This window comes from Balaenoptera ricei, chromosome X (genome assembly GCF_028023285.1).
Source record: "Balaenoptera ricei isolate mBalRic1 chromosome X, mBalRic1.hap2, whole genome shotgun sequence".
NCBI classification, from domain to species: domain Eukaryota; kingdom Metazoa; phylum Chordata; class Mammalia; order Artiodactyla; family Balaenopteridae; genus Balaenoptera; species Balaenoptera ricei.
This window is the reverse complement of record NC_082660.1, coordinates 48,633,043-48,660,658: the sequence shown is the minus strand read 5'-3', so window position 1 is coordinate 48,660,658 and position 27,616 is coordinate 48,633,043. Positions and strand designations below refer to the sequence as shown.

At 47.5% G+C, this 27,616-nt stretch overlaps 1 protein-coding gene across 5 annotated transcripts; it reads right to left on the bottom strand.

Moving 5' to 3' along the window:
* On the bottom strand, positions 1-27,590 carry GNL3L (G protein nucleolar 3 like). 5 transcript variants are annotated; one of them, XM_059911775.1, is made up of 16 exons: positions 27,493-27,590; positions 25,182-25,250; positions 18,167-18,228; positions 17,251-17,358; positions 16,393-16,509; positions 15,567-15,650; positions 14,902-15,037; positions 13,873-13,976; positions 11,687-11,831; positions 9,599-9,686; positions 8,938-9,112; positions 8,709-8,851; positions 8,264-8,400; positions 6,000-6,127; positions 1,934-2,153; positions 1-317 (listed from the first exon to the last, which is right to left on the bottom strand). In XM_059911775.1, the coding sequence occupies exons 2-16, from the start codon at positions 25,198-25,200 to the stop codon at positions 235-237; spliced, it is 1,749 nt and encodes a 582-aa protein (XP_059767758.1). In that variant the 5' UTR covers positions 25,201-25,250; positions 27,493-27,590; the 3' UTR covers positions 1-234. The 5 variants fall into 5 exon arrangements, with proteins under 5 accessions (XP_059767758.1, XP_059767759.1, XP_059767760.1 ...); XM_059911776.1 differs by having other exon boundaries at positions 27,420-27,502; XM_059911777.1 differs by lacking the exon at positions 27,493-27,590 and adding an exon at positions 23,143-23,199 and having other exon boundaries at positions 25,182-25,233.
* Between the last annotated feature and the right edge of the window lie 26 nt (positions 27,591-27,616).

Genomic DNA, 27,616 nt, shown 5'->3' with positions numbered 1-27,616 from the left:
TGCTGATAATTTTTTTTTATTTCTCTTAAAAACAGAGTACGGATTAAATAAGGGTATTGGGTTTGTCAGTTTCAGACACTTGGGACTTTTTTTTTCCTGGAGAATGGAGGGAAGGGGGGTTGGGGGAAGGGGCTCTTTTAATATGTAGGTGCTTCAGGGAGAAGCAAACCATTTTATCTGTTATTTCCACTGGAACTGATGCTTGGAGTGGGGGAAGGAGATGAGATCAGTGGATCAGTCACCAGCACTGTCATCAGCGTTGCCAGAGAGGTCAAGGGCGGACATCATGGAATCAGACAGCTTGCTGGCGAGTTTATCTGCAGATGGAGAAAAACAGGCAGTCACTTGGTGGCTGGCTTGCCAACAGGAGGCCTGCAGGAGCTAGCCTACATTTACCTTGGTCTGCACCAAACTTCCAAACTGGCTCCCTAACCGCCCCCTCCCCATCCAACACTAAACAAAACAACTGGTGAGCTACTGGCAGCCACTGCTCAGCCTCACAGGAAGACCCATTTGTCTACCTATGAAATGATCACCCCAAAATAGCTTTTATCTCAGAGTGTCAGACTACTGAGCGTCAAGTATTTTTATCTCTTCCTAGTATCAAAACAGCTGTTTTCTTTTTGTGTGTTGAACTTATTAGCACTCTGCCATGACCCTCAAAGCTCTCACAGCAAAGGGGCAGGATGGCAGTAGGGGCTTTGGGCCTGCATGCTCACCTCCATCCTCCAGCCACACCCTATTGTTCCTCAGGATTCCCCTCAGACATCACCTCCTTCTGGAAGCCTTCTCTGATCACCCCTACCCCACCACGACCTCCAGGCTGGGTTAGGTTCCCTCACTGTGCTTTCTATGTCTTCACAGTGATCACTTTGTGTTTCCAATGTCTGTTTTCTTGTCTCCTCCCCACTCCCCAAAAAGACCAGCAGTTCAAGGGCAATTCATCTCTGTATTCCCAGGACTCAGCGTGGAACCAGGCCAAGAGCGAATGGTTATGAACACAGTCTAGTTCAAAGAACAGGGCTCATGGGATCAGTCAAATCTAGGTTTGGATTTTGGCCCCATCAAATACTTTGAGTGTGTCACTTAATGTCTCTGGGCCCCAGTTTCCTCACTTACCAACTGAGAATAAGACTTTTGCAATGAGTTAGTGAGAATTAGCATAGCATGAAGACCTAAATGGACCAGCCATACAACAGACCACCATTAAAATGAAGGGAGAAGTTCTTTTGTGAATTGATGGGGAAATATCTATAATATATATTGAGTGGAAAAATGATGTGGCAAAACTATATGTTCAGGAGACTAGCCTCTGTCTACAAAAACAGAACAAAGAATATATAGATATTTGCCTGTGTACCTATCTCAGGAATGAGATACAAGAAATTAATTGGTTGCCTCTGGAGGGACGCCTGGAAGACTGGGGGATTGGAAGGAGACATTTTATTGTATATTCTTTTGTAACCTTTGGATTTTGAGTATATCACCTATTGATAAAGTAAACATATATAGCCTGAAAGCTTCTTAACACATAGAAAGCAGGTGATAAATAAATGGTGGGTATTTGATACATGAAACTAGGCCAGTGGTTCTCCAAGTGTGGTCCCCAGAGGAGCAACATCACCACTAACTGGCAACCAGTTAGAAACACAAATTCTCAGCGCCCCGCCACCCACCCACCCAAGGTCCAACTACTTAATTAGAAACTCTGGGGGTGGGTCCCAGAAACCTGTGTTTTAATAAGCCCTCCAGGCAATTCTAATACAAGCTAAAGTTTGAGAACCACTGTGCTAGCAGGTAAGCCTCCTAACCCATCCCTGCCCCCTAACCCTGGCCTGGGGCTAGACACATGGAGATGCTCATTCAGGAGCCCCTAATTAAGGCCTCAGGTGGGTTCTTTTTGGAGTACAGGGGGGTGGTCAGGTGCCCCCACCTGTACGCTTCTGGAGCTTCTTCTTATTCTTCAGGGCAGATGCCAGAGCCTGGCCCTGCTGCAGGGGGTCTGTCTCCATGATCCTCTGTAGCATCGGGCGGCGGTCCACTGGGCAGACATCCACTGAGCTATTGTTCCTGGGGTGAAGGTCCACGTTGCGCTTAGCCCACCCCATCTGATGACGGTTTGGATTGGTGCAATACCCAGTGAGATCTCCAATCTGGGGAAAGAGAGGACAACAGTGAGGTCTGGGCCCCAGAGTACCTACAAAGACTTCTGCAGAGGAGGCAGGGACAGGCTTGCATTAAGAACAGGAACCTTGGAGCCACACAGAACTAATAAGCTTCAAGTCTGGCCCCACCACAGACTAGCAGGTGCTTAGTTATCCCTTCAGCCACAATTTGCTCATCTGTCAAATAAGGGTGGACAGTGGGTAGCTTGCATGGCTTTTACAAGAATAAAATGAAAAAGCAGAATTACTTGTCAATGACAATTGGTATTACAATGATTCTTTGTTCAAGTGACCCTTCAAGGTCTTACTCAATTTAACAAATATGTTCTGACACCTATTTTATGCCTAGCTCTGTATGGGGAAATGTTGGAGAAATGACTCAGATACAGTCCCACCTTCGGGAAGCAACCAGGCTAAAGAGGAAAAAACCCAACCACACCACAAGTTAGAATGTGGTAAGAGGGGGCTTCCCTGGTGGTGCAGTGGTTGAGAGTCTGCCTGCTAATGCAGGGCACACGGGTTCGAGCCCTGGTCTGGGAAGATCCCACATGCCGCGAAGCAACTAGGCCCGTGAGCCACAATTACTGAGTCTGCGTGTCTGGAGCTTGGGCTCCGCAGCAAGAGAGGCCGCGATAGTGAGAGGCCCATGCACTGCAATGAAGAGTGGCCCCCGCTCGCCGCAACTAGAGAAAGCCCTCGCACAGAAACGAAGACCCAACACAGCCATAAATAAATAAATAATAGCCAAAAAAAAAAAAAAAGAATGTGGTAAGTGCCCACCAAAGAAATGCAGCATAAGTGACAGAGGCTGAGGGGATGGTGGTGGTCAACATACTTCTGCTGATGGGAGGGTCATTCCTGACTGAACACTGGAAAAGCAGAGAGCATACCTGGGCACCCAAAAGGGTGTCTATTCGGCTGTAATAGAAGGTACATGTGGTCAGCAAAAGGTAATATTGACAGGAAGCTCACTATATGCCAGGTACCTTTCTAAGCATATACATATATGTGTGTGTTATACATATACATACATACGTATATGTATACATGTACTCACACACATCTGTGTATTAACTCATTTAATCCTTGCAACAATGTCTTTGACAAACAAGGCACGTAAGGTCACACAGTTAGTAAGCAGTAGAATAAATTAGAACCCAAGCAGTCAAGATTCTGTATGTATGACTACCTGCTACACTACAGTGGGTAAAAGGCAAGGCTACCACACTGTACAACTATGGGGTTGCGGGGGTGGGAGGGGGCACCATTTACAATATAGCACACCTAAATGGAGTTGTGCAATGGAGTGGCCCTACTCAGGGCCCTGAACCTGAGCCTGGAATTTGCAGTATGGAGTAGGGAACTACTGCTGGTCCTTGAGGAAAAATGGTATGTTCTGGGGCTTATGGGCTCAGTGAGAAATATCAGGGGATGGCCTTAAACTCACAACTTTAAACTGCTTTTCCTATAAGCACTGGGGGGACTTTCGAAACTATGTGAAGATGGGAATGGCGTGATTCCTACCACTGCCCTAATGCAGGCCTCATCATCTCTTACAGAGCTCAGGCAACAGTTTCCTTCCTGGACTTCTTACCTCCACTCTGGCTCCTTTCTTTCCAACTGGATTTTTACCCCAGCCACTGGAGTGATAGTTCTAATACATAAACTTAACCATGTTGCTTCCCTGCTTAAGAAACCCTTCCAGATATTATATAGCCATCAAAAATGAAGGACAGAGGATTTCCCTGGTGGTCCAGTGTTTGAGAATCCGCCTTCCAATGCAGGGGACGTGGGTTCGATCCCTGGTCAGGGAACTGAGATCTCACATGCCGCGGGGCAACTAAGCCCACGCGCCACAACTACTGAGCCCCCTCATGCCACAACTAGAGAGAAGCCCTTGCGCTGCAACGAAGAGCCCGCATACCGCAGTGAGGATCCCGTGTGCCACAACTAAGGCCCGATGCAGTCAAATAAATAATTTTCTTTTTTAAAAATGAAGGACTGTTCTTTAAGTAATCACGTGGAACAATCTACAAGATGAATTTGTAAGTGAAATAAGCAATGTGCAGAACAATAAAAACAGCATACGACTATTTGAATTGAAATAGATCTGTTGGGACTTCCCTCGTGGCTCAGTGGTTAACAATCCGCCTGCCAATGCAGGGGGCACGGGTTTGAGCCCTGGTCTGGGAAGATCCCACATGCCGCGGAGCAACTAAGCCTGTGTGCCACAACTACTGAGCCTGCGCTCTACAGCCCACAAGCCACAACTACTGAAGCCTGCACACTTAAGAGCCCGAGCTCCACAACAAGAGAAGCCACTACAATGAGAAGCCCATGTACCGCAACGAAGAGTAGCCCCCACTCACCACAACTAGAGAAAGCCCGCGCACAGCAACGAGGACCCAACACAGACATAAATAAATTAATTAATAAATAAAATTTTTTTAAAAAAGCATTGAAATAGATCTGTTATCTGCTTTTATGTATATGTGTGTATAAAGATGGAATAGCTCTGAAAGGACACTCAGGAGTGGGCAGGGTGGCTGGGAGAGAGAAGCAGGAGAGAGATTTACTTTTACTGTATAACCTTTACCTTTTCATATTTTTTTTTTTTTTGGCCACGCCGCACGGCTTGTGGGATCTTAGTTCCCTGACCAGAGATTGAACCCAGGCCCTCAGCAGTGAAAGCGTGGAGTCCTAACCACTGGACCGCCAGGGAATATCCTACCTTTTCAATTTTATACCATGTACCTAGTCAAAAAAATATCTTAAATAAACAAAATGGGAAAAAAATTTAAACCCTTTGCCTCCCCTCCCCCACAAAACATAACCAACTTTCAGTGTTTACCTATTACCCATGGTTTAAAGTCAAACTCAAGGCCTTCAATGATCTGACACCAGATTCATCTTTCCCCGCCTCTACCCTCACTCCAGCCACCTCAGACCACTAGTGATTTCTGCAAAATAACACGCTCTCACCCTTTTGGGTCTTGGCACACACACAGGCTGAGCCCCTGACCACAGGCTGCTGCCCCCCTTGCCCAGAGAATTCCTCAACCTTCAAGACATGGCACAAGCATCAAGGCCCCCTGGAATACTTCCCTGACCCACAAGTAGTATAGGTTAGGGCCCTTAGATCCGTGCTTTCCCAACCTCTGCCCCCAACCCCAGCCTGTGTGTCTTCCATCACAGTGTAGGTATCTGTGGTTGAAACCACTAAACTGTGACCTCTCGAAGGGCAGCGATGGGGGACTGGCAGATGTAGAGGCTGAAAAAGCCTCCAGAGATCATAGCACAGCATATCAACTTGATCCTGTAGGTGCTGGGGAGACATGAAAGGGCAGGTGACCTTTGGGACCTGCCATATGGAACAAATGTCCAGGTGGGAGACAACTGGAAGCTTAGGCTAGGGTTACAGGAATGGTAGGAATAGAAAGAGGCCAAGAGCATCTCTTAAGATTTAGGAGGGAGAAGCCAGACTTGGTGACTGACTGTATATAGGATCCAGGATACTAGTTAGAAGGAAGGAAAAATCAGGGTTGCCCAGGTTTGTAACTTGAACAAGCGGGTGGATAGATGGGGATCCTGTTCTCTAGGCTAGAGCTGGGCTGGGAAAGCTGCTTGAGAGAGCATGCCTCCTCCTTGGACCTGCCATTGGTTGGCAAAGGATGCACCCTGCCTAGCACCCAGGGAGCCCACAGGGTGTGAATGAACAACCCGCATCTCCCCAGTATTATAGGCGGACCTTGTGGGAGCCAGGTGGAAGGGACTGACCATTTCCCAGAGCCCGGGGTAGAGGAGAGTGTTGCCATGAAGAAAGAGAACAGGTACCTTATACACCGTGGTTTTATTTTCCATGGCATCTGCTATTTTCACCATCGGAGAATGGAGCCACTTGATCTCCATTTCGAGCGGGTCCATGTCACCCAACAGCTCATCAGATTCTCCAGTGGCCAAGCCTTTAACACAATAAATACCACAGTCAGGGCCCTGGCTCCTCCCTGCTACTAGCCTCCTGGTCAGGCCTCAGTGGAAAGGATATGTGGACGCTGCCCAGCAGAGTCAGGAGGGAAGGCTCTTTTATTCCTGCTGGGAGGCCACATGACAAAGGATTCAAGATGTGGGTTTTGCAGTAGGGTACTCGCCTGCTGGGAGCTGGTCTTGGAGCCTCAGCTTCCTCATCTGGAAAATGAGAATGCCACAAAGCCCTATAACAAAGGGCTGAATCACAGCAGAGGGTGCCTGAAATGCACTGGCCTGAGACACTGCTCTGTAAATGGCAGCTACTGGGGGCTTCCCTGGTGGTGCAGTGGTTGAGAATCCGCCTGCTAATACAGGGGACACGGGTTCGAGCCCTGGTCTGGGAAGATCCCACATGCCACGGAGCAATTAGGCCCGTGAGCCACAACTACTGAGCCTGCGCGTCTGGAGCCTGTGCTCCGCAACAAGAGAGGCCGCGATAGTGAGAGGCCCGCGCACCGCGATGAAGAGTGACCCCCGCTTTCCACAACTAGAGAGAGCCCTCGCACAGAAACAAAGACCCAACACAGCCATAAATTAATTAATTAATTAATTAATTAATTAATTAATTTTTTAAAAAATGGCAGCTACTGGGATTCCCTCCCCAGGACCGGGCCTCTCTCCCTCTCTCTCTGGTGCCTTGCCTAGAGCTGGCCTCCACTGCAAACCACAAATGTGTCCATTGTCCTGGGCCCACACTACCTTCCCACCTCTTCTAAACTTTGCCCCATCCCCTTCCCTGGGCCTCTAATCCCTAATCACTCTTCAAGATTCAACACTAGGGCAACTAGGAAATTCTCACTATTAACCACTCCCTCTTCTCAATTTCCGGGATCTCAATCTTTTGCCAAAGTACATTCTCACTGCCAGAGCCCCGCTTGCCCTCACACACAGCCACAGTCAAGCATCATCATAAAAATGTGAGCACTAATTCCTCCCAACTACCCACTTGATAGAAAAGCAAAGTTCAGAAAGAGGGCTGACTTGCCTAAAGCCACATGGGGGTAGGTAAGCCTCTTGTCCTCATTTGTAATCCAAGCACACTAAAAGGCCCAGAGAAGGAAAGCTATTGGCCCTCAAGAGAAACAGGGTAACTAGAAGCCAGGCCAGCCAAGGCTTTCTCCACTACCCCAGAGTGTCCACAGACAGGCCCAGAGAGCACCAGGCACCTTTCTTGGGTGGGGTAGAGAAGAAAGGAGCCATCAACCAGAGCTGCAGATGGTAGAGTATCTGAAGAGAACAAACTTCCTACAGGCGTTTCTGAAAGTCATACCTCTGTACCTCAACAAATAACCATCTTAATAACAGCTAATATTTACCAAGCATGTACTATATGCCAGGCACTGTGTTTTTACATAACAAATAAGTCTTCACAACTATCTTATCAGGTGGGTGCTATTGTCCCCATTTTACAGATGACATCATTGGACATGGAGAGCTTAAGAACTTGTACAGCACCACACAACTAACAAAACTCAGATTTTAATCCAGGCAGTCCATTCTTTTAACCACTTAGATACTGAGTTGGGAGAATCTTCAAAACAAGGCAAGAGAGCCAGTTTGAATGCCACGTCTGCCTGTCAATGACCATGCACCATTTAGCAAATATCACCTTTCTGTGTCTCAGATGCCTCACCTGCCAATGCGGATAAAAGTAAAAATCTAGAAATGGACATGCAATGGCTGTGACAAAACCTGGAGCAAAATGAGAGAAGGGGTTTTTGAGAGGAGTATCTCAGTCCACTCCAGGCCTCAAGAGATGGGGAAAGGAACCTCACGCTTTGTAAATACCTCACCATGTTCCAGGTACTTTGCTGATTTTTTTCCTATCTACCAAGAGCCCACAATCAGCTGCCTCCCTACCCCACCCCACCCCCATATTCCCGTGACCCAGATTACAATTCTCCACCTTGTGGGAAAAGACATTAAGGTTAAAGCTAGTTAAACAGATTTCCCCAAGCCAGAGTAGAGCCAGAGCAGGGGATGGTCAAATGTGGGACCTGTAGTCAGGTCTGTGTGGCTCCACTAGGGCAGGACCACGTGCCAGGCAGGCCAACCTACTCGCCCTTACTTACATTCCATGGTGTCCTCATTGGCCTGCTCGGTATCCTCAATGTCGAAGACCTCAGTCATCTCCTTAACAATCTCAGCACTGAGATGGGCAGGCAGAGTGTGGGTGGAGGGTGGGAGTGTATAGAAGCTGATCTTCCCGCTGAATTGGGAGGTGGGAAGAAATTGGTGATCTCATTAAGACAACAAATGACCAATCAAAGAGAGAATGAGTTCTCAGGTCAGAAACAGTGAGGGACAACTAGAAAACCCAGACAGTTGCTTCTGAACAAGAGGTTGAGCTGCTGGATAATCACTGGGCATAAGTTGCCAAGCAGGATGTGACCTGGTGCCTTGGACTTCCTTACCCAAGAAGTTAGGCTGCCCCGCCGCTGCAGTGAACACAGATGATCCCTTTTGTGGAGTCTGACTCCCAGCAGGCTTCACCCTTACGCCTAGCCCCCTCCTCACCTCACCCAGTCAGCCAGGACAGCTTTGGCTGCCTGCTCCTGACTGTATATGCCCCCCTTCTTCTTCTTCCCCAAGCGGTGGGCCACTGCAGTCAGAAAGTGCTCAGTGGTCTGGAACCCAGAGACACCGTAATAGCTGGAAATCTGGTGAAGAGAGGAAGAAGAGAAATCATGAGGAAGAACAAAGGGCCCTTGGAGCAGGGTAGGACATAAGCAAGAGGCCCGCGTACCTCCTCCAGGTTGCAGCGCTGCAGAATGGTCTCCACTGGGGTCACAGGATCCGCCAGCTTCTGCACACGAATGCAGTTGCACAGGATGGTGCCCACCTCCGAGTTGGGTCCTGGGACAATGCCCGGGGCATCCAGCAGCCTGATGAATTTGTCCAGGTAGACCTCCTGCATGAACCTGGGGCGGGAGAGGGGAGATAGGAGGACACAGGATGGTGATAAGCCCAGATGTGCCTGGCATCCTCTAGGCTCCAAGCACCCAGTTGAGAGAAGGGGTGGGACAGATGGCACACAGATGAAGATGGAGAGATGTGGGGTCTGATTCTAGTCTAACCTCCACCACCAGGGACTGAGCTGCAGGACCACAGGCAAGCTTCTGACTCTCTGAGCCTGTTGCTTCACCGAGGAAGTGGAGCTGCTTATTCAGAGCCCAATCTTGCATGGTGTCGGGGAGGCTTCAAGGAGCTAAGTGGGGGAGACACCCAGCTGGGTGCCTGGCCCACAGCCAGGGTGTGCCAGGTAAATGAGGGCTATTAGTGAGACTCCCATGCCCAGGGAAGAATCAAAGGCTAGTCCAAGATAAGGGACAGGGGCTGAAGGCGTGGGAGTTGGGGGAATGGTAGGGTGAAGGATCTGTGAAGTGGGGGAGCAGGCAGGTGCTTACTTGGTGACCCCAGGAACGGCTCCCACACTGCACGCACGGCTGCGCTTCAGGCTATTGATCAGGCTGCTCTTCCCAACATTGGGAAGGCCTACAAAGGAGCAGCAGATGGCTCAGGGCAGGAAGGGTCCTCAGGAACATCTGGGACAGCCTGTGTGTGGGAGGCTCAGGCAGGGGCAGTGTGACCAGGCCATGGGGAAGCCAAAAACAGAGCCTGGCCCCCTGCCTTCCCATCCAAGGCCCTGACCAACCCCCTCCATGGCCTTTCTAACCCTCTCCTCCATATGTGAGCACCCTGGCTAGACGTGTCCCTCTCTCTAGATGTGACACCCACCTCCTACCTACAAACAGCCTGGGAAAGACGCTCAATGCAAGGCCTCTGTGACAAAATCCAGTGGAGGGTGGACACTGGGAAATGTTGTAAGACAGAACCATCCATCCTGGTGTATAATTCACCTGGCAGGGGGTGGGGGGAGCTCATCTCCAGATGTCAGTCTCTGAGCAGCTTTCTGCCTGTGGTGCGTGTTTTTTTGTTTGGGCATCTGTGAGCACCTCTCAGCCTATGGATGTCCTTGTCCATTTCTTCCTCACTGGGTCTCTCATTCCCACCATTCTCTTTCTCTGTGTGCTAGAACTTACACATGTACTGCTCCCTCACAGATGTGCCTGTGTATATATATCCCTCGTGTATAGAAGTCTCTGTATATCTTCTGTCTCTTGGTTGTTCTCATTCTAAATACCGCTGCTTTTCCCATTTCTGTCTTTCCCACTCCATCTTTTTCTCTATCATATCTTTCTTTGTCTGTGTATCTAAGCACCTCTTTCTCTGCTGGTTTGTCTCACTGTATCTCATTCTGGCCATTGTCCTTTCTAATTCTCCCCACCCCACCAATTCTGCCTCTTTGTAATTCCCTCTATGCCAACTCCTCTCAGCTCTTTCTGTACATGTTCCTTCTCTCCATGGGCTTGTCTCTCTACATGTATGTCCTTCCGTACGTGTTCCACTGTGTCTCTTTTTCTCTGTGCCTCCCTAATGCTCTGTCTCTATTTCTCTCTCTATATATATATATATCCGTCTCATCATAGACGTGTATCTGTCTCTGTGACTCTGGGGCGTGACTATGTCTGAGGGTCGAGTGTATCCAGGCACGTGTCTCTCCGTGGCTCTATTTGATTGGGGAGGGGAAGCGGAGTTGGGTGAGTGTATGGGAAGAGCTTGGTCTGCATGTATTTTGCCTCTGGGTCTGTGCATGTCTCCATACATGTGGAACTGTATGTGTGCATAGGTCTGGGGTGCATTCCTCTGTGTCTGCATCTTTGTTCCTGCCTCTTTCTATGTGTATCTCCCTCTGAATCTCTCTCTATCCCTGTGTTTGACTCACTCATTCTTTCCTTGGGTATGCATGTCTGCCTCTCTACTTACATGGGAGGGTCGCTAGCCCTCTTATGTTTCTCTGCAAGTCTCTGTGCACACGTCTTTGTGATCATATCTCCCTCTCTCTGCATGCCTCTGTCATTCACATGTCTTCCCTTTCCACTCCCCACCAATCCCACCATTTGGCTTCCCAAATCTTCTGTGTCTATTCAGGTATGCAAATCTACACCTTTTTCTCAGTGTCCAGCCTCACTTCCTCTCCCTGCGGGTCTATCTCTGCCTCTCTCAATTTCGCTGTTCCCTTCCCACCAGCCTTCCCTCAGTACCCTGGGTTCCAGGTTTGAGCCTCAGCTCTGCCTTGTCTCACCCAGGGCTGAGCCCTACAAGTCCCTTTCCCGCCTCTGAGCCCCAGTGTTCTTATCTATGAAAGGGAGATGTTCACCCCTCCCTCCCACAGCTCTGGTAGAATGAGATGGGGCCAACTCCAAGCCTGGCCCCGCACATTTGGTCCATGGTTCTAACACTCAAACCACGGTGGTGATCCTGAGTATGCCTTCCCACGTCCACCTATCCAAATTACACATCACAAGACCCTTCCTGAACAGCTCCTCTCCTCCCCCCACAAAAGTAACATGAAGTTCCCAGAATCCTTTGTCCCAATGAAGCCCCTGCACAAGGAAGAAGCCTGGGTCCCATGACCTCCCCCAAGGCCTTACCCACAACACCCACACGGATATGGGTGCGTACTTCACCCAGGCGGCAATAGTTCCCCAGAACCCTCATGAGATTTTCAGCTCCAAAGCAGGCTTTGCTTTTCAGCAGTGACTCAGAGGCTTGATCCACTGGCACACTGCAGCGATTCTGGAAAATGAGGGGTATTATAGAAGAGGCATCAGGTGGGAGATGTAGTCTCAGCTCAGATTTCCAACTTTCAGGGCCGCCTCCCTGTGATCACTGAGATCCCCAGCCTGAAGCAGAGGGCTTCTCACACAGGCCCTGAATACCTGCCATTTCCCTGCTTCCACAAGGCCTATTTTTCCACTGTCTTTGCATCTCCAGTCTTCTCTGTCCCTGCCTGTCTCTTGCCTCCCTCAGCAGGGGCAGGATAGCATCCTTGCCTCTAGGCAGGCCAGGTTTAAGTTCAGCTCTGCCTCTCACAGGCGTGTGCCTGGCAAATTCTGATTCCATTCTCTGGGCCTCAGTTAACCTTGCCTACACAATGGGGACGTTTGCCTCCCTGTCTGTGGAGAGAAGAGATAGTGCCTGGTCCACATAAAGTCTACCTTCCCTTGATTCCTCACACAGGACAAGGCCATTTCGGCCTCCGTCTCCTTACTCCTGGTGCTACCTCCTCTGCCTAGAATGCCCTTTCAGCTCTTCTTCTGTCCTTATTTACCCACCACAATACTTCAAAATAGGAACTGACTTAAATATCTATTAATAAGAAACAGATTAAGGAGCTATATCCTTGAAGTGGAACACAAATGAAAGAAAGCTGTTAAAAAAGGATGCTTATCACATTTTTGCCATGAAAAAGGCCAAAAAATTATAAAGGAGATATCGTGTTTCTCCCAGATGAACAAAGATTTAAATGTTTAATGATATCAAATGTTGGCAAGGGTGTAGGGAAAAAAGCCCTCTCACACAGTCATCTATCCCATTAGTGGGAAGATAAATTGGTACAGCCACTGAGGGGTGGGGGTGGAGGAGGTGGGGTGCTGGGGAGCAATTTGTCAGTGACTAGGAAAATGTAAAATGCAAAAAGCCTATGACCCAGCCACTCTACCTCTCAGTGCCCAACCTACACAAACACTTGCCCACTAGCCAAGACTTGTAAGGGTACATGTTGTAGTACCGGTTATAATGATAAAAAAAATTGGAAACTAATTTTATTTAGCATCAAAAAGGTAGAACTCTATAGAAAGATCTTCAAGGAAAAAAAAAAAAACGCAGGATGACATATATGATACCCGCAAACACTATTTTCTCTTTATAAACACATCCACATATAATATAAAGCACAGAAAAACATCTGGAAGGATACACACCAAACTAACAATGGTGGTTACTTCTGGGTATGGATATAAAAGAGATTGGAATTAGAGGTACCAGCGTAAGGATATTCAAGCTTCATCTATACAGTTGGCCCTTGAGCAACACGGGTTTGAACAGCACAGGTCCATTTATACGCAAATTTTTTTCACTAGTAAATACTACAGTACTACATGATTCGCAGTTGGTTGCATCTGCAGATACAGAACTGCAGATATGAAGGGCCAACTATAAGTTATACACGGATTTTCCATTGTGCAGAAGGTGGATGTCCCTAACCCCTGTTTAGTTCAAGGGTCAACTGTAATTGTTTTTATTTTTTCTACTTTATTTTTTTAAATAAATAAGTTTTATACCTGGTGCAAAACTGAAAAAAATATGTCCCCCAGGGGGCTTCCCTGGTGGCGCAATGGTTGAGAATCCGCCTGCCAATGCAGGGGACACGGGTTCGAGCCCTGGTCTGGGAAAATCCCACATGCCGCGGAGCAGCTGGGCCCATGAGCCACAACTACTGAGCCTGCGCGTCTGGAGCTTGTGCTCCGCAACAAGAGAGGCCACGATAGTGAGAGGCCCGCACACTGCGATGAAGAGTGGCCCCCGCTTGCCACAACTAGAGAAAGCCCTCGCACAGAAACGAAGACCCAACACAGCCAAAAAAAATAAATTAATTAATTATTTTTTTAAAAAAAAGTCCCCCAGGACCCAGTTTCTCTCCATCGCAGCAACAAATGTTTCTGTATACTTTAATATCTTACATTGAAAACGCATTTCCATGTTAATGATATAATTAGAAAACAGTGTAGCCCCAGGCTACCCTGAAAGAGGCTAGATGTCCCTGGCCCCAGCTTACCAGGTTTTTGACCTGATGCTGGGTGCTGGCCTTGAAAGCTACGACTGGCAGCTCATTCCGAAGGTATTCCAGCCACTTCTCCACAACCTCCTTGGGGACCAGGTCTGGGGAAAATAGGAACAGAGAGGACTGGAAAGGAGAACATCACCTCGATGGCTCACTCCAAAGATGCAGCCACCCACATCCAAGACTTGGCCCACCTCCTGCCAACAGATATCTCCCTAGCACTGACAGTCCCTGTCCAGTCCCCAGGTTAGAGTTAGAAAGGACAGTCTAGTCTAGGGGACCAGTAGGCCCTCCCTGAGGAGACCTCTGTTTCCTCAAGGAGAATGGGTAACCAGCTGTATGCTCCTAGATGCCTTCCTTCCAGACCAGGGGGCCCAGGGTACCAGAGGCCTCCCAAAGACTATGCTTCCCATCCCCTCCCTGGATCATTCTAGGTTGGGCCAAATGTCAAGAATAACCTTGACAAAAATGGCTACCATTTATGAAGAACTGAACATGTATGTACCAAGCACTTTATCATTAATTCTCCAACAATCCTGTGAGATTGGGAAAATCACAGCCCATTTTACACCTAGAGAAACAGAAGCTCTCAGGTGACATGACTTGTCCAAGATCCCAGAGAAAACAGACAGCAAAACTGGGATAAGATCCAGACCTGAGTGACTCGTGAGCCGATGTGCTCTTCTGCCCCAGTGTCTGGGTTCCAGCTTGGGAGAGAAGAGGAACTCTCCATGGTTGGCCAGTCACAGATAAAGCTCAAAATGGCAAAAACAGGGGACTGAAAGGCAGACAGGCTTTAACTCCACTCCCAACTTCTGCTGTACTGTGTGTGTGGTGTGTGTGTGTTTAGACAAGTGACTTCACCTCTCAAATCCCTGGCTTTAAAAACTCGAACAAGAATTCCTACCTCACACAACTGTTATGGATACCACTGAGTTGCTGGGTGTCAGGGTCTGGTCCAAGCTAGTTTTTCAACAAGGCCTGGCCCCTGCCTTGCCCTACCCAATACTGCCCAACACCCACCAATCTTGTTCAAGATCAGGACCAGCTTCTTGTTGCCTTCTGCCTGCAGGACAGTCTCCTCCATTTGGAAGCAGCGGCAGCCCAATGGGTCCCTGGCATCCAGGACTTCTAGAATCACATCAGAGTATTCCACCACCTGTAGGGCAGGGAATGAGGGATGAAGGCAGGGAAAGAACTGGGTAGCAATCAACAGGCCCATGAAAGAAGAGGTCTCCATCTTAGGAAAAACAGAAGCAGAGAGGAGACAGGACTGGATTGATGCCCTCCCTAAAGGACCTTAAGAAATGCGCCCCCGGGACTTCCCTGGTGGCGCAGTGGTTAAGAATCCGCCTGCCAGTGCAGGGGACACGGGTTCAAGCCCTGGTCCGGGAAGATCCCACATGCCGCAGAGCAACTAAGCCCGAATGCCACAACTACTGAGCCTGCGCTCTAGAGCCCACAAGCCACAACTACTGAGCCCGTGTGCCACAACTACTGAAGCCCGCATGCCTAGAGCCTGTGGTCCGCAATAAGAGAAGCCACCACAATGAGAAGCCCACGCACGAAGAGCAGCCCCCGCTCGCTACAACTAGAGAAAGCCCGTGCACAGCAACAAAGACCCAATGCAGCCAAAAAATAAATAAATGAATAAAAATTTTTTAAAAAAAAGAAATGGGCCTCCATACCTTACGGAACTCCTTGTAATAAGCCTTCCTTGTGGCTTCATCATCCAACTGAGGAAACATATTTAATTCCTCCAAAACTTCCTCCTAAAGGGAAAAAAAGACAATGGTCCAGGGCAGGAAAGAGAGTGAGAGCTGTCTTTGGCAACCATGGGAGGCTGGGAGAGCCATGTGAGTCCCAGACCACCAAAGAGCAGCTTGTATCAGCCAACAAAGCCAGGAACTAGAAGAAGAAAGGATAGACCCACATGGTCCATGTGTGTGCCTATTTGTAAGTGTGTGTTCGAGCACCAGCTAGAGGCCTGGGATTGCACCTGAGTGTATAAGGGAGGAATGTAAGAGGGAGGTATAAGTAAGAAAAACAATCTATGGGGAATGTGGGATGGAGGAAGCAAAATGTGTACTTTATATTAGAAAAGGAACTTTGAGTTGGAAAGTATATATTCTGTGAGATGAGAATATATTCTAGAAAGGCAGTAAGAAGTCCTAGAAAGAAGATGACTCTTCTCTTAACTTTCCCCTCACGTTCTCACTCCTTCTCTCCCCCTGTCCCCTAGTCCAGCGCCTCCCCACTCCCAAACCCCAGTCTTTGGGTTCCAGCTTGGGAGAAAGGACCTAACCAGGGTTGTCCAGTCACAGATAAGGCTCTTCACCTCCCTCTCACCCTCCCTCCATGTCCCTAATGTCTCCCATCCTCTCTGAACTGATTCCCTACTCCCCCTCCAACAATCTCACACCCTTCCTCTTTCCTTTTCACAGATCAATGGCAAAAGATGCTTTTGAGCGAACCCACACCAGTCCTACCCAGGGGCAAAGACTGCTCTCTTACCTTGAGCTCAAACTCCTTCTGGCGTCGCAGGACATCCTGACAATAGCTTTCAATGGTCCTGCGTCGGTGTCTCTCTTGCTCCCGGGCAGCCTGCTGCTTCTCCCGCATGTCCTCAACCTAACAAGTGAATGCACACCAGGGCTGTAGCTGACTAGGTCTGCAGTCTAAGGGAGGGATGGAAGACCAAGAGTAACAGGGAGCAGGTGACAGAGGGAGAAAACAGTGTGACATGGCACAGGTGGGAGGAGCAGGGATACAGGAAGGGAGAAGATATGACAGCAAGAGATAAGGGGTTTGAGAGAAAGAAAAAGACAAAGAGATGAAGAAAGGGAAAGCATGGCAGACACTAATACAAGGAAGGTATGTGAAGCTGAGAGAGAATGTGTTCTAGGCAGCGGGAAGCACTTAAGACCAGAGAGGAAAAGAAAACAAGGTCCTGGGATGCTCCATCATTTACAGAGCAGCAAAAGAGACTGTAGAAAAGAAAGAAGGACATCCAGGAGAGTGAGATGACAGGAAAGCCAAAGTGAGAGTGTTTCAAAAAAAAAATCATGGTCTCAAATGCTGAGAATTTGAATAAGATGAGGGAAGAAAGCTATCCATGAGTCTGATATCAGAGAACATGCTGGTGAGGCTGGCAGGGGTCATTCCAGTGGAGCAATGAGAACATAAACCAGACAGCCATGGACTGGGAGGTGAGCAAATGGAGACACTAAATCAAGTATCAAGGCAACCGCCCTCTCTTCCCCTTTCCACAAACAGCCTCGACAACCCTAACAGTTCTGGCCTTTGCCCTTCAACATTTCTGTGGACCTGGCAGTCAAGCCAGGCCCTCTCTCTCCAAGGGAAAGGGCTTACCCTCTTCTTCTTTAATTCAGCCTCCCGACTGGCATGATCATTGGAGTGAACAAACTGGGGAGCGGAGGCTACTTTGGTGGCTGCTTTCTTCCCATTCTGCTTTGCAGGCTGGTCACCACACAACAGGGAAAAAATGAACAGACCTAATGAACCCATGGAAATTACCCTTCCCAGGGGGTGTTAAAGCTGCTCAGAAGTGTAGTTGTTGGGGGAAAGAGGAGAGAAGCAAACAAAAAGGGCTCTGTCCCCAGAGGTCTGCGCATCTGACTAGAGAGAGACCCTTCTTCCCCTAGCCAGGCAGGGACGAGCAGCCCTTGGAACAACAGTACCAGCATCACCTAGGCACTTGTTAGAAATACCAATTATCAGATGCCAAGACAGACCTACCAAATCAGAAACGCAAGGGTAGAGCCCAGCAATCTGTGTTTTAACCAGCCCTCCAGGTGATTCTGGAGGGCTAAGTTTGAGAACTGCTGCTATGACCCAAGTCCTACTTGTCCACAACTTTCCCAGCAGGACCAGGAGATCCAGGAGCCGGGGCCAAAGACTGTTTGAACCTCCCTCCTCTCCATGAGCAATAGGGACTTGGGAATTAGACAGACTCAAGTCCTAGCTGTGCTACCTTGAACCTAAGAACTTTCTCACTGAGGCTCAGTTTCTTCATCTAAAAAATAGGATGATGACAATCCCTAACCAAGGTAAACCAAGCACAAAGCAGTGTATGGCTTGTGGTGGGAACTTAATAAATACTGCTACTTTTCTGCTGAAGCCACCCAGAGAGGGAGGGAAAGCCAGATCTACTGATTCCAATGCAGTGCTCTGTTTGGAGTCACCCAATATCTACCTGGTTTTGTGGGCCTCTTCTAGGGTGGGCAACCTGTTCCTGACCTTGTCGCCAACAACGGGTATACCTTACCTGAGTGTGGAACCAACTTATCTTCTTGCGGCCTTTGGAACTTTTACCTGGCTTTTTATTTTCTAAAGAAAAAAAAAAAAAAGCCATCATCCACCTACCCAACATTTGTTGAACCTTAATGGAGGTCAGGCCACACTGGGAACCTAAGGAAGCCTCAGATACCATGTCTGTCTAGGCGCACAAGACAGACACGGAGCTGGCAGCAACAGTGTCAGAGGAGGTACTGGATATAAATGTTTGGGGTATTCAGTGCAAACTGAAACAATTCTTAAGGGAATCCTGTGAAGAGAGCAACTTGAATGTGCGCTTCTGACTCCTCTTTCTCTCTCCCAACTTCTAGCTGGGGCAGCTCAACAATTTTGGCACCAGGCTGAGGTGGGGGGCTGGTAGCATGGGAAAGTGGTCTGAGGGTTAGGGTTAGGGTTAGGGACCCTGGTTAGTCCCTGGTTAGGGACTCTGAGGAGTCCCAGCCAGCTAAGCCAGAGTAGATGCCCTCAGCACATGGGGAGAGAACTGTCCCTTCCTGCTAACCCTGCTCATGTCATTGCCTCCAAAGGGAATTGCACTACACAGCTAAACTGAAACCTCCCTTTGATTTAAGGAGGAGAGAGTTCACCTTCTACAATCATGCCTTAACAAAGCCCAGGAACTTAAGGGGCCTCTTCCCACTTCAATGAGGAGTGCCGTCTGTCATCTCCTTCACAGCTGGCCTCTCAGAAAGAAAGGCTTCCCTTAATTCTCACCATTTGCAAGGGGGCTAAAGGAATTCTTACAGGGGGAGGTTCTGGAAGGTCAGGATATATGCTACAAACAAATATAGGAGCAGCTTGAGATTATCAGAGAACAGGCTCCCCAATCACACTAGGTGGTTCACACCAAAGCAGAGTTAATGTAGGAAACAGAGGATTTAAATACTACTGCAGGACTTCCCTGGTGGCACAGTGGTTAAGAATCTGCCTGCCAACGCAGGGGACACGGGTTCGAGCCCTGGTCTGGGAAGATCCTACATGCTGCGGAGCAACTGAGGCCGTGTGCCACAACTACTAAGCCTGTGCCCTAGAGCCCGTGAGCCACAACTACTGAGCCCATGCGCCACAACTACTGAAGCCCGCATGCCTAGAGCCCATGCTCTGCAACAAGAGAAGCCACCGCAATGAGAAGCCCGCGCACCACAACAAAGAGTAGTCCCCACTTGCTGCAACCAGAGAAAAGCCCGTGCGAGGCAACAAAGACCCAACACAGCCAAAAACAATTTTTTTTAAATAAATTAAATAAATAAATAAATACTACTGCAAGTTCTTAAAGAGATTCAAGAAGATACTTCAAATGAACTATGTGAGAAAAAGATTCCCAAAATTTGATATTGAATAAAAATTCAACTGATGTAGTGAAAAACTGAAGAGACATCACTAATAACCAAATTAATGAGCTAGAAGGTCAAGGGCTTGCTTAAAACAGGACAAAAATCCAAAGAAAAGTAAAAACAGGGGCTTCCCTGGTGGCGCAGTGGTTGGGAGTCCTCCTGCCGGTGCGGGGCACTCGGGTTCAGGCCCTGGTCCGGGAGGATCCCACATGGCCCGGAGCGGCTGAGCCCGCGAGCCACAACTGCTGGGCCCGTGCGCCACAACTTAAAAAAAAAAAAGTAAAAACAGAAAAAGGAGAATGGACTCAGGAGAGCTAGTATCTAAATTAAAAGGAGTTCTGGAAAGAGAAAAGATACAAATGGAGAAGCAATTATTTTTTAAAATAATAGATGAAAGTTTCCCAAGTTGAAAACAGGATTGAGGCTTCAGACTAGAAAGGCGCATAGAGCATCAACATTAACAAAAAAGACATATGCCCTGGGCATACACTGATGAAATTTCTGAACTCCAAGGATAAAGAGAAAATCTTGTAAACTTCCAAATAGAAGGCATTCCCAACAAAGGTGAGAGAAGCAGACAGCCTTCTCAAATCCACAATTCTGAACACTTAAGACAGAAGAATAACCATTACAAAGTACTGAGACAAGGGACCGTGTTCCAAGCTAAATTCTTATAACTGATCAATATATCACTCTTACGTGAAGGTAAAAGACAGACGTGCAAAGATTACCACCTGTGTTCCCTTTCTGGTAAAACTACTTGAGGAAGTATACCAGCAAAAATAAGCATAAAATCATGCTAAAGGTCTCACTTTGGAAGAGTAGAGCAAAAATAGTTATTTAACTTTGGTAAAGTGATAGAAAAATTTAGTTATGCTTGATATAAATATGAATGCAATTACCAACATAATTTTAAGTCCTGGTGGAGGATTTTTTTAACTTGTTAAACTTTTTAAAATAAGGGAATAAGAAGAAACAAACAAAAAATATAAAATAAGATGGTAAAAATCAGACCAAACATATTAGTTATCATAATGAATGTGAATGGACCGAATTTCCCCGTAACAAAAAAAAATCAGATCCCAAGTCTCCTTTTCTTCCAAAGTACTCATGTTGCAATGAAAAGAATGTGAGGTTTGGAAGGAACCAGGTCTGGCCATTTTACTCAACAATTTGCATCGGCCTAACTTCCCTGGAAAATGAGGGCCTGCACTGGATACAGGCACACGATGAAAGAAAATACATCACTTAAAGTGGGGAAAAACACCTGCTTCAGAGAGGAGAAGGAGGGGGGAGGAGAAGCGAGGAAGAGGGTAGGGGTGCAGTCACCACTCACAACACTGCAACACCCAGGAGCCGCTGTTACTGTTTTTTAATAGCTTCAGAGAGAAAACAGCTACCATTTTTTAGCCAGCCATACCTAGGTTCCTGTTCTGGCTCAATAACTACCTAGCTATATGACCTTGAAGAATTTCCTTAAATCTCTCTGACCACCAATATCTCCATCCACCAACTCTCATATCAATACTCAAAGGTGGATCTCTCCATTCATCCATCATCTCCCATACTCTCACCCCACTACATCCCTGTATCCCCAGCCTGGCAGTGACTCTGCCCCCATCCTCCATCTACCCCTGCATCCGACTTGCCACTATGCCCTCTGAAACTCCCACTTGGGAGATCAGCACTCCCCTAATTCTTCCATCTTTTCTTGGGAACAATTCCTCAACCTCCTGCCTTAATAGAGACTCAGCTCTCCCCTGAGGACACTGCTTCACCTGCAGGCCTGAAAGGTGGCTATTAGTTTACATGAACATGAATACCTTGGAGCCAGTAGGTACAGGAGGCATCTTGCAGACTCACCACTGCCAAACCAATTTCTCCCTCTTGTTAAAAAAGAGGGGGGAGGGCTTCCCTGGTGGCGCAATGGTTGAGAATCCGCCTGCCAATGCAGGGGACACCGGTTCGAGCCCTGGTCTGGGAAGATCCCACATGCCGCGGAGCAACTAGGCCCGTGAGCCACAACTACTGAGCCTGCGCGTCTGGAGCCTGTGCTCCACAACAAGAGAGGCCGTGACAGTGAGAAGCCCGCACACCGTGATGAAGAGTGGCCCCCGCTTGCCACAACTAGAGAAAGCCCTCGCACAGAAACGAAGACCCAACACAGCCATAAAATAAAAAATAAATTAATTAATTAATTAAAAATAAAATTAAAAAAAAAAGAATCAGAAGAAACATTTAAAAAAAAAAAAGAGGGGGGAGGGGGGGAATCCTGCTTTTTTTGAGACTGCTGCTATGCCTGTCACCTATGAGTCACTTTTCCTCTTTTATTGAAGCACCTAGCTCATAGCTTTACTTTTTTTTTTCTTAATTATTTTTTTTAATTTTTGGCTGCATTGGGTCTTCGTTGCTGTACGTGGGCTTTCTCTAGCAGAGGCTACTCTTCGCTGTGGTGTACAGGCTTCTCATTGCAGTGGCTCCTCTTGTTGCAGAGCATGGGCTCTAGGTGCACGGGCTTCAGTAGTTGCAGCATGTGGGCTCAGCAGTTGGGGCACACGGGCCTTAGAGTGCACAGGCTTCGGTAGTTGTGGCACGGGGGCTCTAGAGTGCAGGCTCAGTAGTTGTGGTGCACGGGCTTAGTTGCTCCGTGGCATGTGGGATCTCCCCGGACCAGGGATTGAACCCATGTCCCCTGCACTGGCAGGCGGATTCTTAACCACTGCGCCACCAGGGAAGTCCATAGCTTTACTTTCAACTGAACTCCTGCCATCATCAACCTGGGCAACTTTGGTGATCACTGGGTCCCTTCCAACGCTCAGGTTTCCCACTTCCTTGACATCCCCATTCCATGTAGCCACCTGCCCACCCATTGCTATGGTGACATCTATGATCATCATCTATAACTGCTTGTACTTCAGAAAGCAATCTCAGACACCTCTCTCAACTATCTTCAAGCACATTTGTTCAACCTCCTAGAGACTTCCAAAACACTGGCGCCACTCGATTCTTTATTCAACGGCCACCCCATTTCCCTCCCTGTGCAGCTTACATTCCAGTCTGTCATTACGATGGATTACATACCTGTGCCACCAGTCATTGATGGTTGTAAATCTTTTAAATGATAAAACATACCCTCCTTTTTAATAGCCATTCAAAAATGTACAACAGTTGAAACTGTATCTGAACACTCTTTCTAGGGCTTCTCAATAACCTTCCCAGATTTAATCATTTTCATTACCATTTGGGTCCAAGGTATCTCTAGCCCAGGGGGTAGGGAGCTGCACCATGAAGCACCTCCCCCATCTTCCACTGCAATCATCCTAGTTAGTCTGATCAAGACTTCAGTTGCAATTTAACAGTGAAAGTCTTTGTTTTGTGTGCACATGTAAAGTTTTTCTATTTAATTTAATGTTCACCATTTTCCCACTAATGCAGATATGTATGATTGTTCTTTAACAGGTAATACAGTCATATGGTTCCAAAGTAAAACCATGTCAGATGTAGAAAACAAACTTATGGTCACCAGTGTGGGAAGGGGGGGAGATAAACTGGGAGATTGGGACTGACATATACACACTACTATATATAAAATAGATAACTAATAACAACCTACCATATAGCATAGAGAACTCTACGCAATACTCTGTAATGGCCTATGTCGGAAAAGCATCTAAAAAAGAGTGGATATATGTATAACTTATTTACTTTGCTGTACACCTGAAACTAACACAACATTGTAAATCAACTATACTCCAATAAGAATTATGAAAAATAAATAAATAAAAATAAAACCATGTATTCTGAGAGGTCTCCCTCCCACACTTGTCCCTAGCCACTGCAGTCCCCTCACCACAAGAAACCACTTCATTAGTTTGTCATGCATCATTCAGTTTCTTTATGCAAATACAAACATATATTCTTATTTCCCTCCATTTTCTCCCAGGGAAGGTAACATACTATGTACTCCTGTCAGCAACTTGCTTTTTTCACTTAACAAATCCTGGAGATCCTTCCATCTAACAGTTTTTCCATATAATAGTCTTTCCATATACTACTTCCTCATTTTTTTAAACTACCAGGGTTCCTTTGTATGCATATACTCTATTTCACCAGGTAATTATTGTGTTTTTCATCACTATTAATAATTCTATTACCAATAAAAATTAATTAAAAAAATAATTCTATTATTATCTTGTATTTGATATTCTTAAATAGAGTATAACTAATTTTGTTCACTTTTCTCGTGTTGCATGATAAAATGATTATTTGCTTTTGGTATTAACATAACCAAAGTCTGATTCTTGATGAAATTTTTATGATTATATAAAGTAAGTGATTTTTTTTTCACCAAGCCCTACATAGGCAGGGCCACAATTCACACAGAATACAAGGCCACTGGGTTGCACAATTCTCATCCAGTCTATCCAGTGTGCTATCCAAATGTTATCATTTTCTGCTTGGGCTATAGCAGGATAAAGGCAGGGAAGCACAGAACCAGACCTGTCCTACTGCCTTTGCCTTCCCTCTTACAAGGAAGAGTCCATGTATCACATTTGTCTTCTCCCTCTAGGCTGTAAGCATCCTGGTGGGAGGTGGGGGGATTGAGTTAGCACTACTAATTGAGACATTCTATTGCCTGGCATACAGTAAGTGCCAAATAGCTATGCCTGGTCATGCTGGGCCCTTGGGACACAAAGATGAACCAGATGTCACTGAGAAGTTAACAGTGCTGTGAAAGAGACAGACCCAATCATAGAGTCAACAGCCCTGGTTCCTGTGGGTACACAGACAAGTGGAAACCAAGGGAGGAGGTTAACAGGAGGGATTCCCAGAGGAAATGATGTATAAGTTGAAATCTGAAAACCAAGCAAGAGTTATCCCGTTAAAGGATGAGAAGGAAAGGGAAAGAGTCCTGAAGGCAGAAAGAACAGCAATTTATCCACACTGTCTGTTTTATAGGTAAGAAAAATCCAAAGCTCAAGACAGGTCAGACAATAATTCAGTGGCAGACAGTGCATGCATCCTCTGAGGGGCTAAACTCCAAAGAGAAATGAAGGCTGAATCTTTAAAGCTAATACTTACAGAGTGCTTATTATGTGCCAGGCACTGTTCTAAGTGTTCTACCTATTTTAATTCATTAAATCCTCACAACAACTCTGTTAGGCAAATACTATTACGTTATTAAGTAGGAACTATTTTTACCCTCCTCTTCCCCCACTAGACTGAAGGTAAGTAACTTGCCCAAGACCACACAAGTAATAAGTGGAAGAGCTGAGATTCAAACTCAGTCTGGCTCCAGAGTCCATGCTCTTAACCACTAGTACTATCTATGATACCAACTTAAAGGTACAACTTATACAGAAAAATGCTAGGCTGTGTTGGGGTTATAGGCAGTATAATATGGTATTTACTGCTATTCACCTGCAGTCTCTTTGTCAAGTCACTTAACCTTGCTGAGCTTCAGTTTCCTTATCTGTAAAATGGGTATGGGGGATAAGGGGAGCTGTACCTCAGAAGGAAGTTGGGAAGACAACAATAATACCATACGTAAAAGACAGACTGAATGATCTGGTTCACACTGGGCAATTTTTAAAAATACTATGAATATTCATTAAAGCTTAGGATTGGGAAGGAGTGGTAAAAGAAACTCACTGTGTCTAAGTTTCATCATGATGACTAGCTTGAAAGCAGGTAGATTCAAATCTGCAGGCTTTTTTTTTCCTGTTGGAATGGGAGAAGAACCAATTTGGAGACAGAGAGAGGAACTACAATGCTATAAGCCCCTTCTGAACCCCCTGAAGGCAAAATAAAATGTTAAAGAACATGATAAGGAAGCCCTAACAATTAGAGGAATCTGAGAGAAGGCGTTATACTGGAGCTGGCGCCTGGTATGGCTGAGTATAGTTAATTATAATAATAATATTACAGGGAAGGTAGTGTCACACTACCCAAAGGAAAATTAGGTCTAAACCTCTCTTCCTGGGTGGAGTCAGTGCCTCAATGCATCAGATAGGATACCCTAGGTAAGGGACTAGCACTAAACCTCTCTAAGTGGAGAGGGGTATGCAAGGACAATCTGTTTCTACATAGGGTATTAACTGCACCTCTTTTCCCCAAATAGAGGGTTCTATGTCTCATTTACCCTGGAAGTGGGAGGGAAAGACATATCCCAGGAGTCTACCCTGGGGAAAAGGGACCTCAGAATAGGGCTTTTTATCTGTATGTCTATGTGGACTAAGGTCAGTGCAAAATCTTGGGGGACGGGGGAAAAATGTGCACCTGTTTGTGTGGCTGGGGTCTGTTCCTTGGTGACAGGGGGGAGGAGGGCAGGATGCCTTTTGTCACTCTACTCCAGGATACAGAGGAACTAGATAAACCGGCACAGTGGCTGTGTGCATCTCCGCTGCATGGGAGAGGAGCACAAGTCTGTACATCTGTAAGTTGTGCAGGGACCGGGGGTGGGGGGGTACTCTGAGTCGCTTTACCCTAGGGAGGGCCATGAGATGGGACTGATATACCGATCTCCACTACAAGGTGACATTAGTGCCATGCTAACAAAGGGGGGAATTATGCAGCTTTGCGTGAATGGGGTCTGCACCTTGCCTGCAGTGGGTTACTCTAGCCCTTTCCATGGGAGATGGGATGGGGCACGATCTGTTTATCTTGTGTACGGGTTGAAGTCAGCAGTGTGTTAATATTGAAGGAAAAGGACCTCTGGTTCTCTGCACGGGGGAGGGGGGAATGCAGCTATACATTCAATGGAACGGCCCTTACAGTAGGTGGTGGTGGGGGGGTTCCTGTGTTTTTTTTTCCTGGATAGGGAGAAAAAGATCTGAGCTCCTCTACCTCGGATAAGGGGGGAGCCCATATGCACGCACTATGGGGTGATCAGTGATGTCACTGCTTCTCAACGTTGGAGGGCACCTCTCTGCTCCCTTGGGGTCTCTCCTTTCCTACAGTTGGTGATTCTAAATCCTTGGAGAAGGGGGGAGAAGAAGGATGATCTGTGTCTACCTAAAAAAGAGAATAAATCTGAGCCCTTCTTCCCCCGGGGCCCCAGGAGAAGCAGTTCTGACTGTCTCTTCGTGGGTTAAGGTCTGCTGTTGTTTGCTGTGGGGCATTTTTGGTGGGTCAAGCCCTTACAAATTCAGTAAGCCAGCGCCTGGGGAGGAGGTGGTGAGATCTGATTTTCCATAATGGGGACTCACTCTAGCCTAGAAGGGGTAAATCTGCATGCTTCTCTGTGGGATGAGACTTGTGCCTCCAAACACTTAGAGAGGGGTGGTCTACCACCTCTGCAGGAGCGGGGGCGGGGCATCGGTCAATTAGTTACACGGGGGCGAGGTAGGGAGGTCTCTAGGTCTTGGCGCTAAGGGAAGGAGGCTCACTCCTCTGTATATTAAAATTTCGGAGCTCCTCTATTCTGGTGGTCGGGCGGGGGTGGGGGTAAATACATCAAAGCCTCTGTCCTAAGGGAAAAGGTGCGCGCCGAGGCGGATCTGTGTGCCTTAGCGCCGGTAGAAATCTGCGCCGTTCAGCCTCGTGAGGGAGATGTGTCTCTTTACGGGTGGGGTCGATGTCGCCACACCTTCGGAGTGTCCACGCCTGTCTACACCGGGAAAATACGGAATGGAACCTCACTACCCTAAAAGGAGGAGGGCACTCGACGCTTCTCCACACAAGTGGGGTCTGTAACTCTCCATACAGTGTGTCCAGGGGTCTACACCTGTCCAGATGAGGTGCGTCCGTGCCCCTCTACCCCGCAAGAATGTGTTTGGGCGCATGTCCACAGGCCGAGCAATCCCTGCCTCTCATCCGGGCCCTTCTACCCTGGAAGGAACCCGACTCTTCACCTCTCTATTCCAGGGCAGAGGGCGCCTCGGGTTTCACCTGAAATAGTTGATCCTTTCCGCGCGGCCGGCTGGGTGAGCGCTCACCACGAAAAAAGAGAGTCGTGTCTTACCTCCACTTCCGGCGGAGATCTGAGAAGAGAAGATGGCAGAACACTATCGGCCCACAGGCTGCGCTCGCGGAGTTAGGGTTTGACTTCCGGATCCCAGCCTCGCTGGGAGCGTACCCGGGGGCGG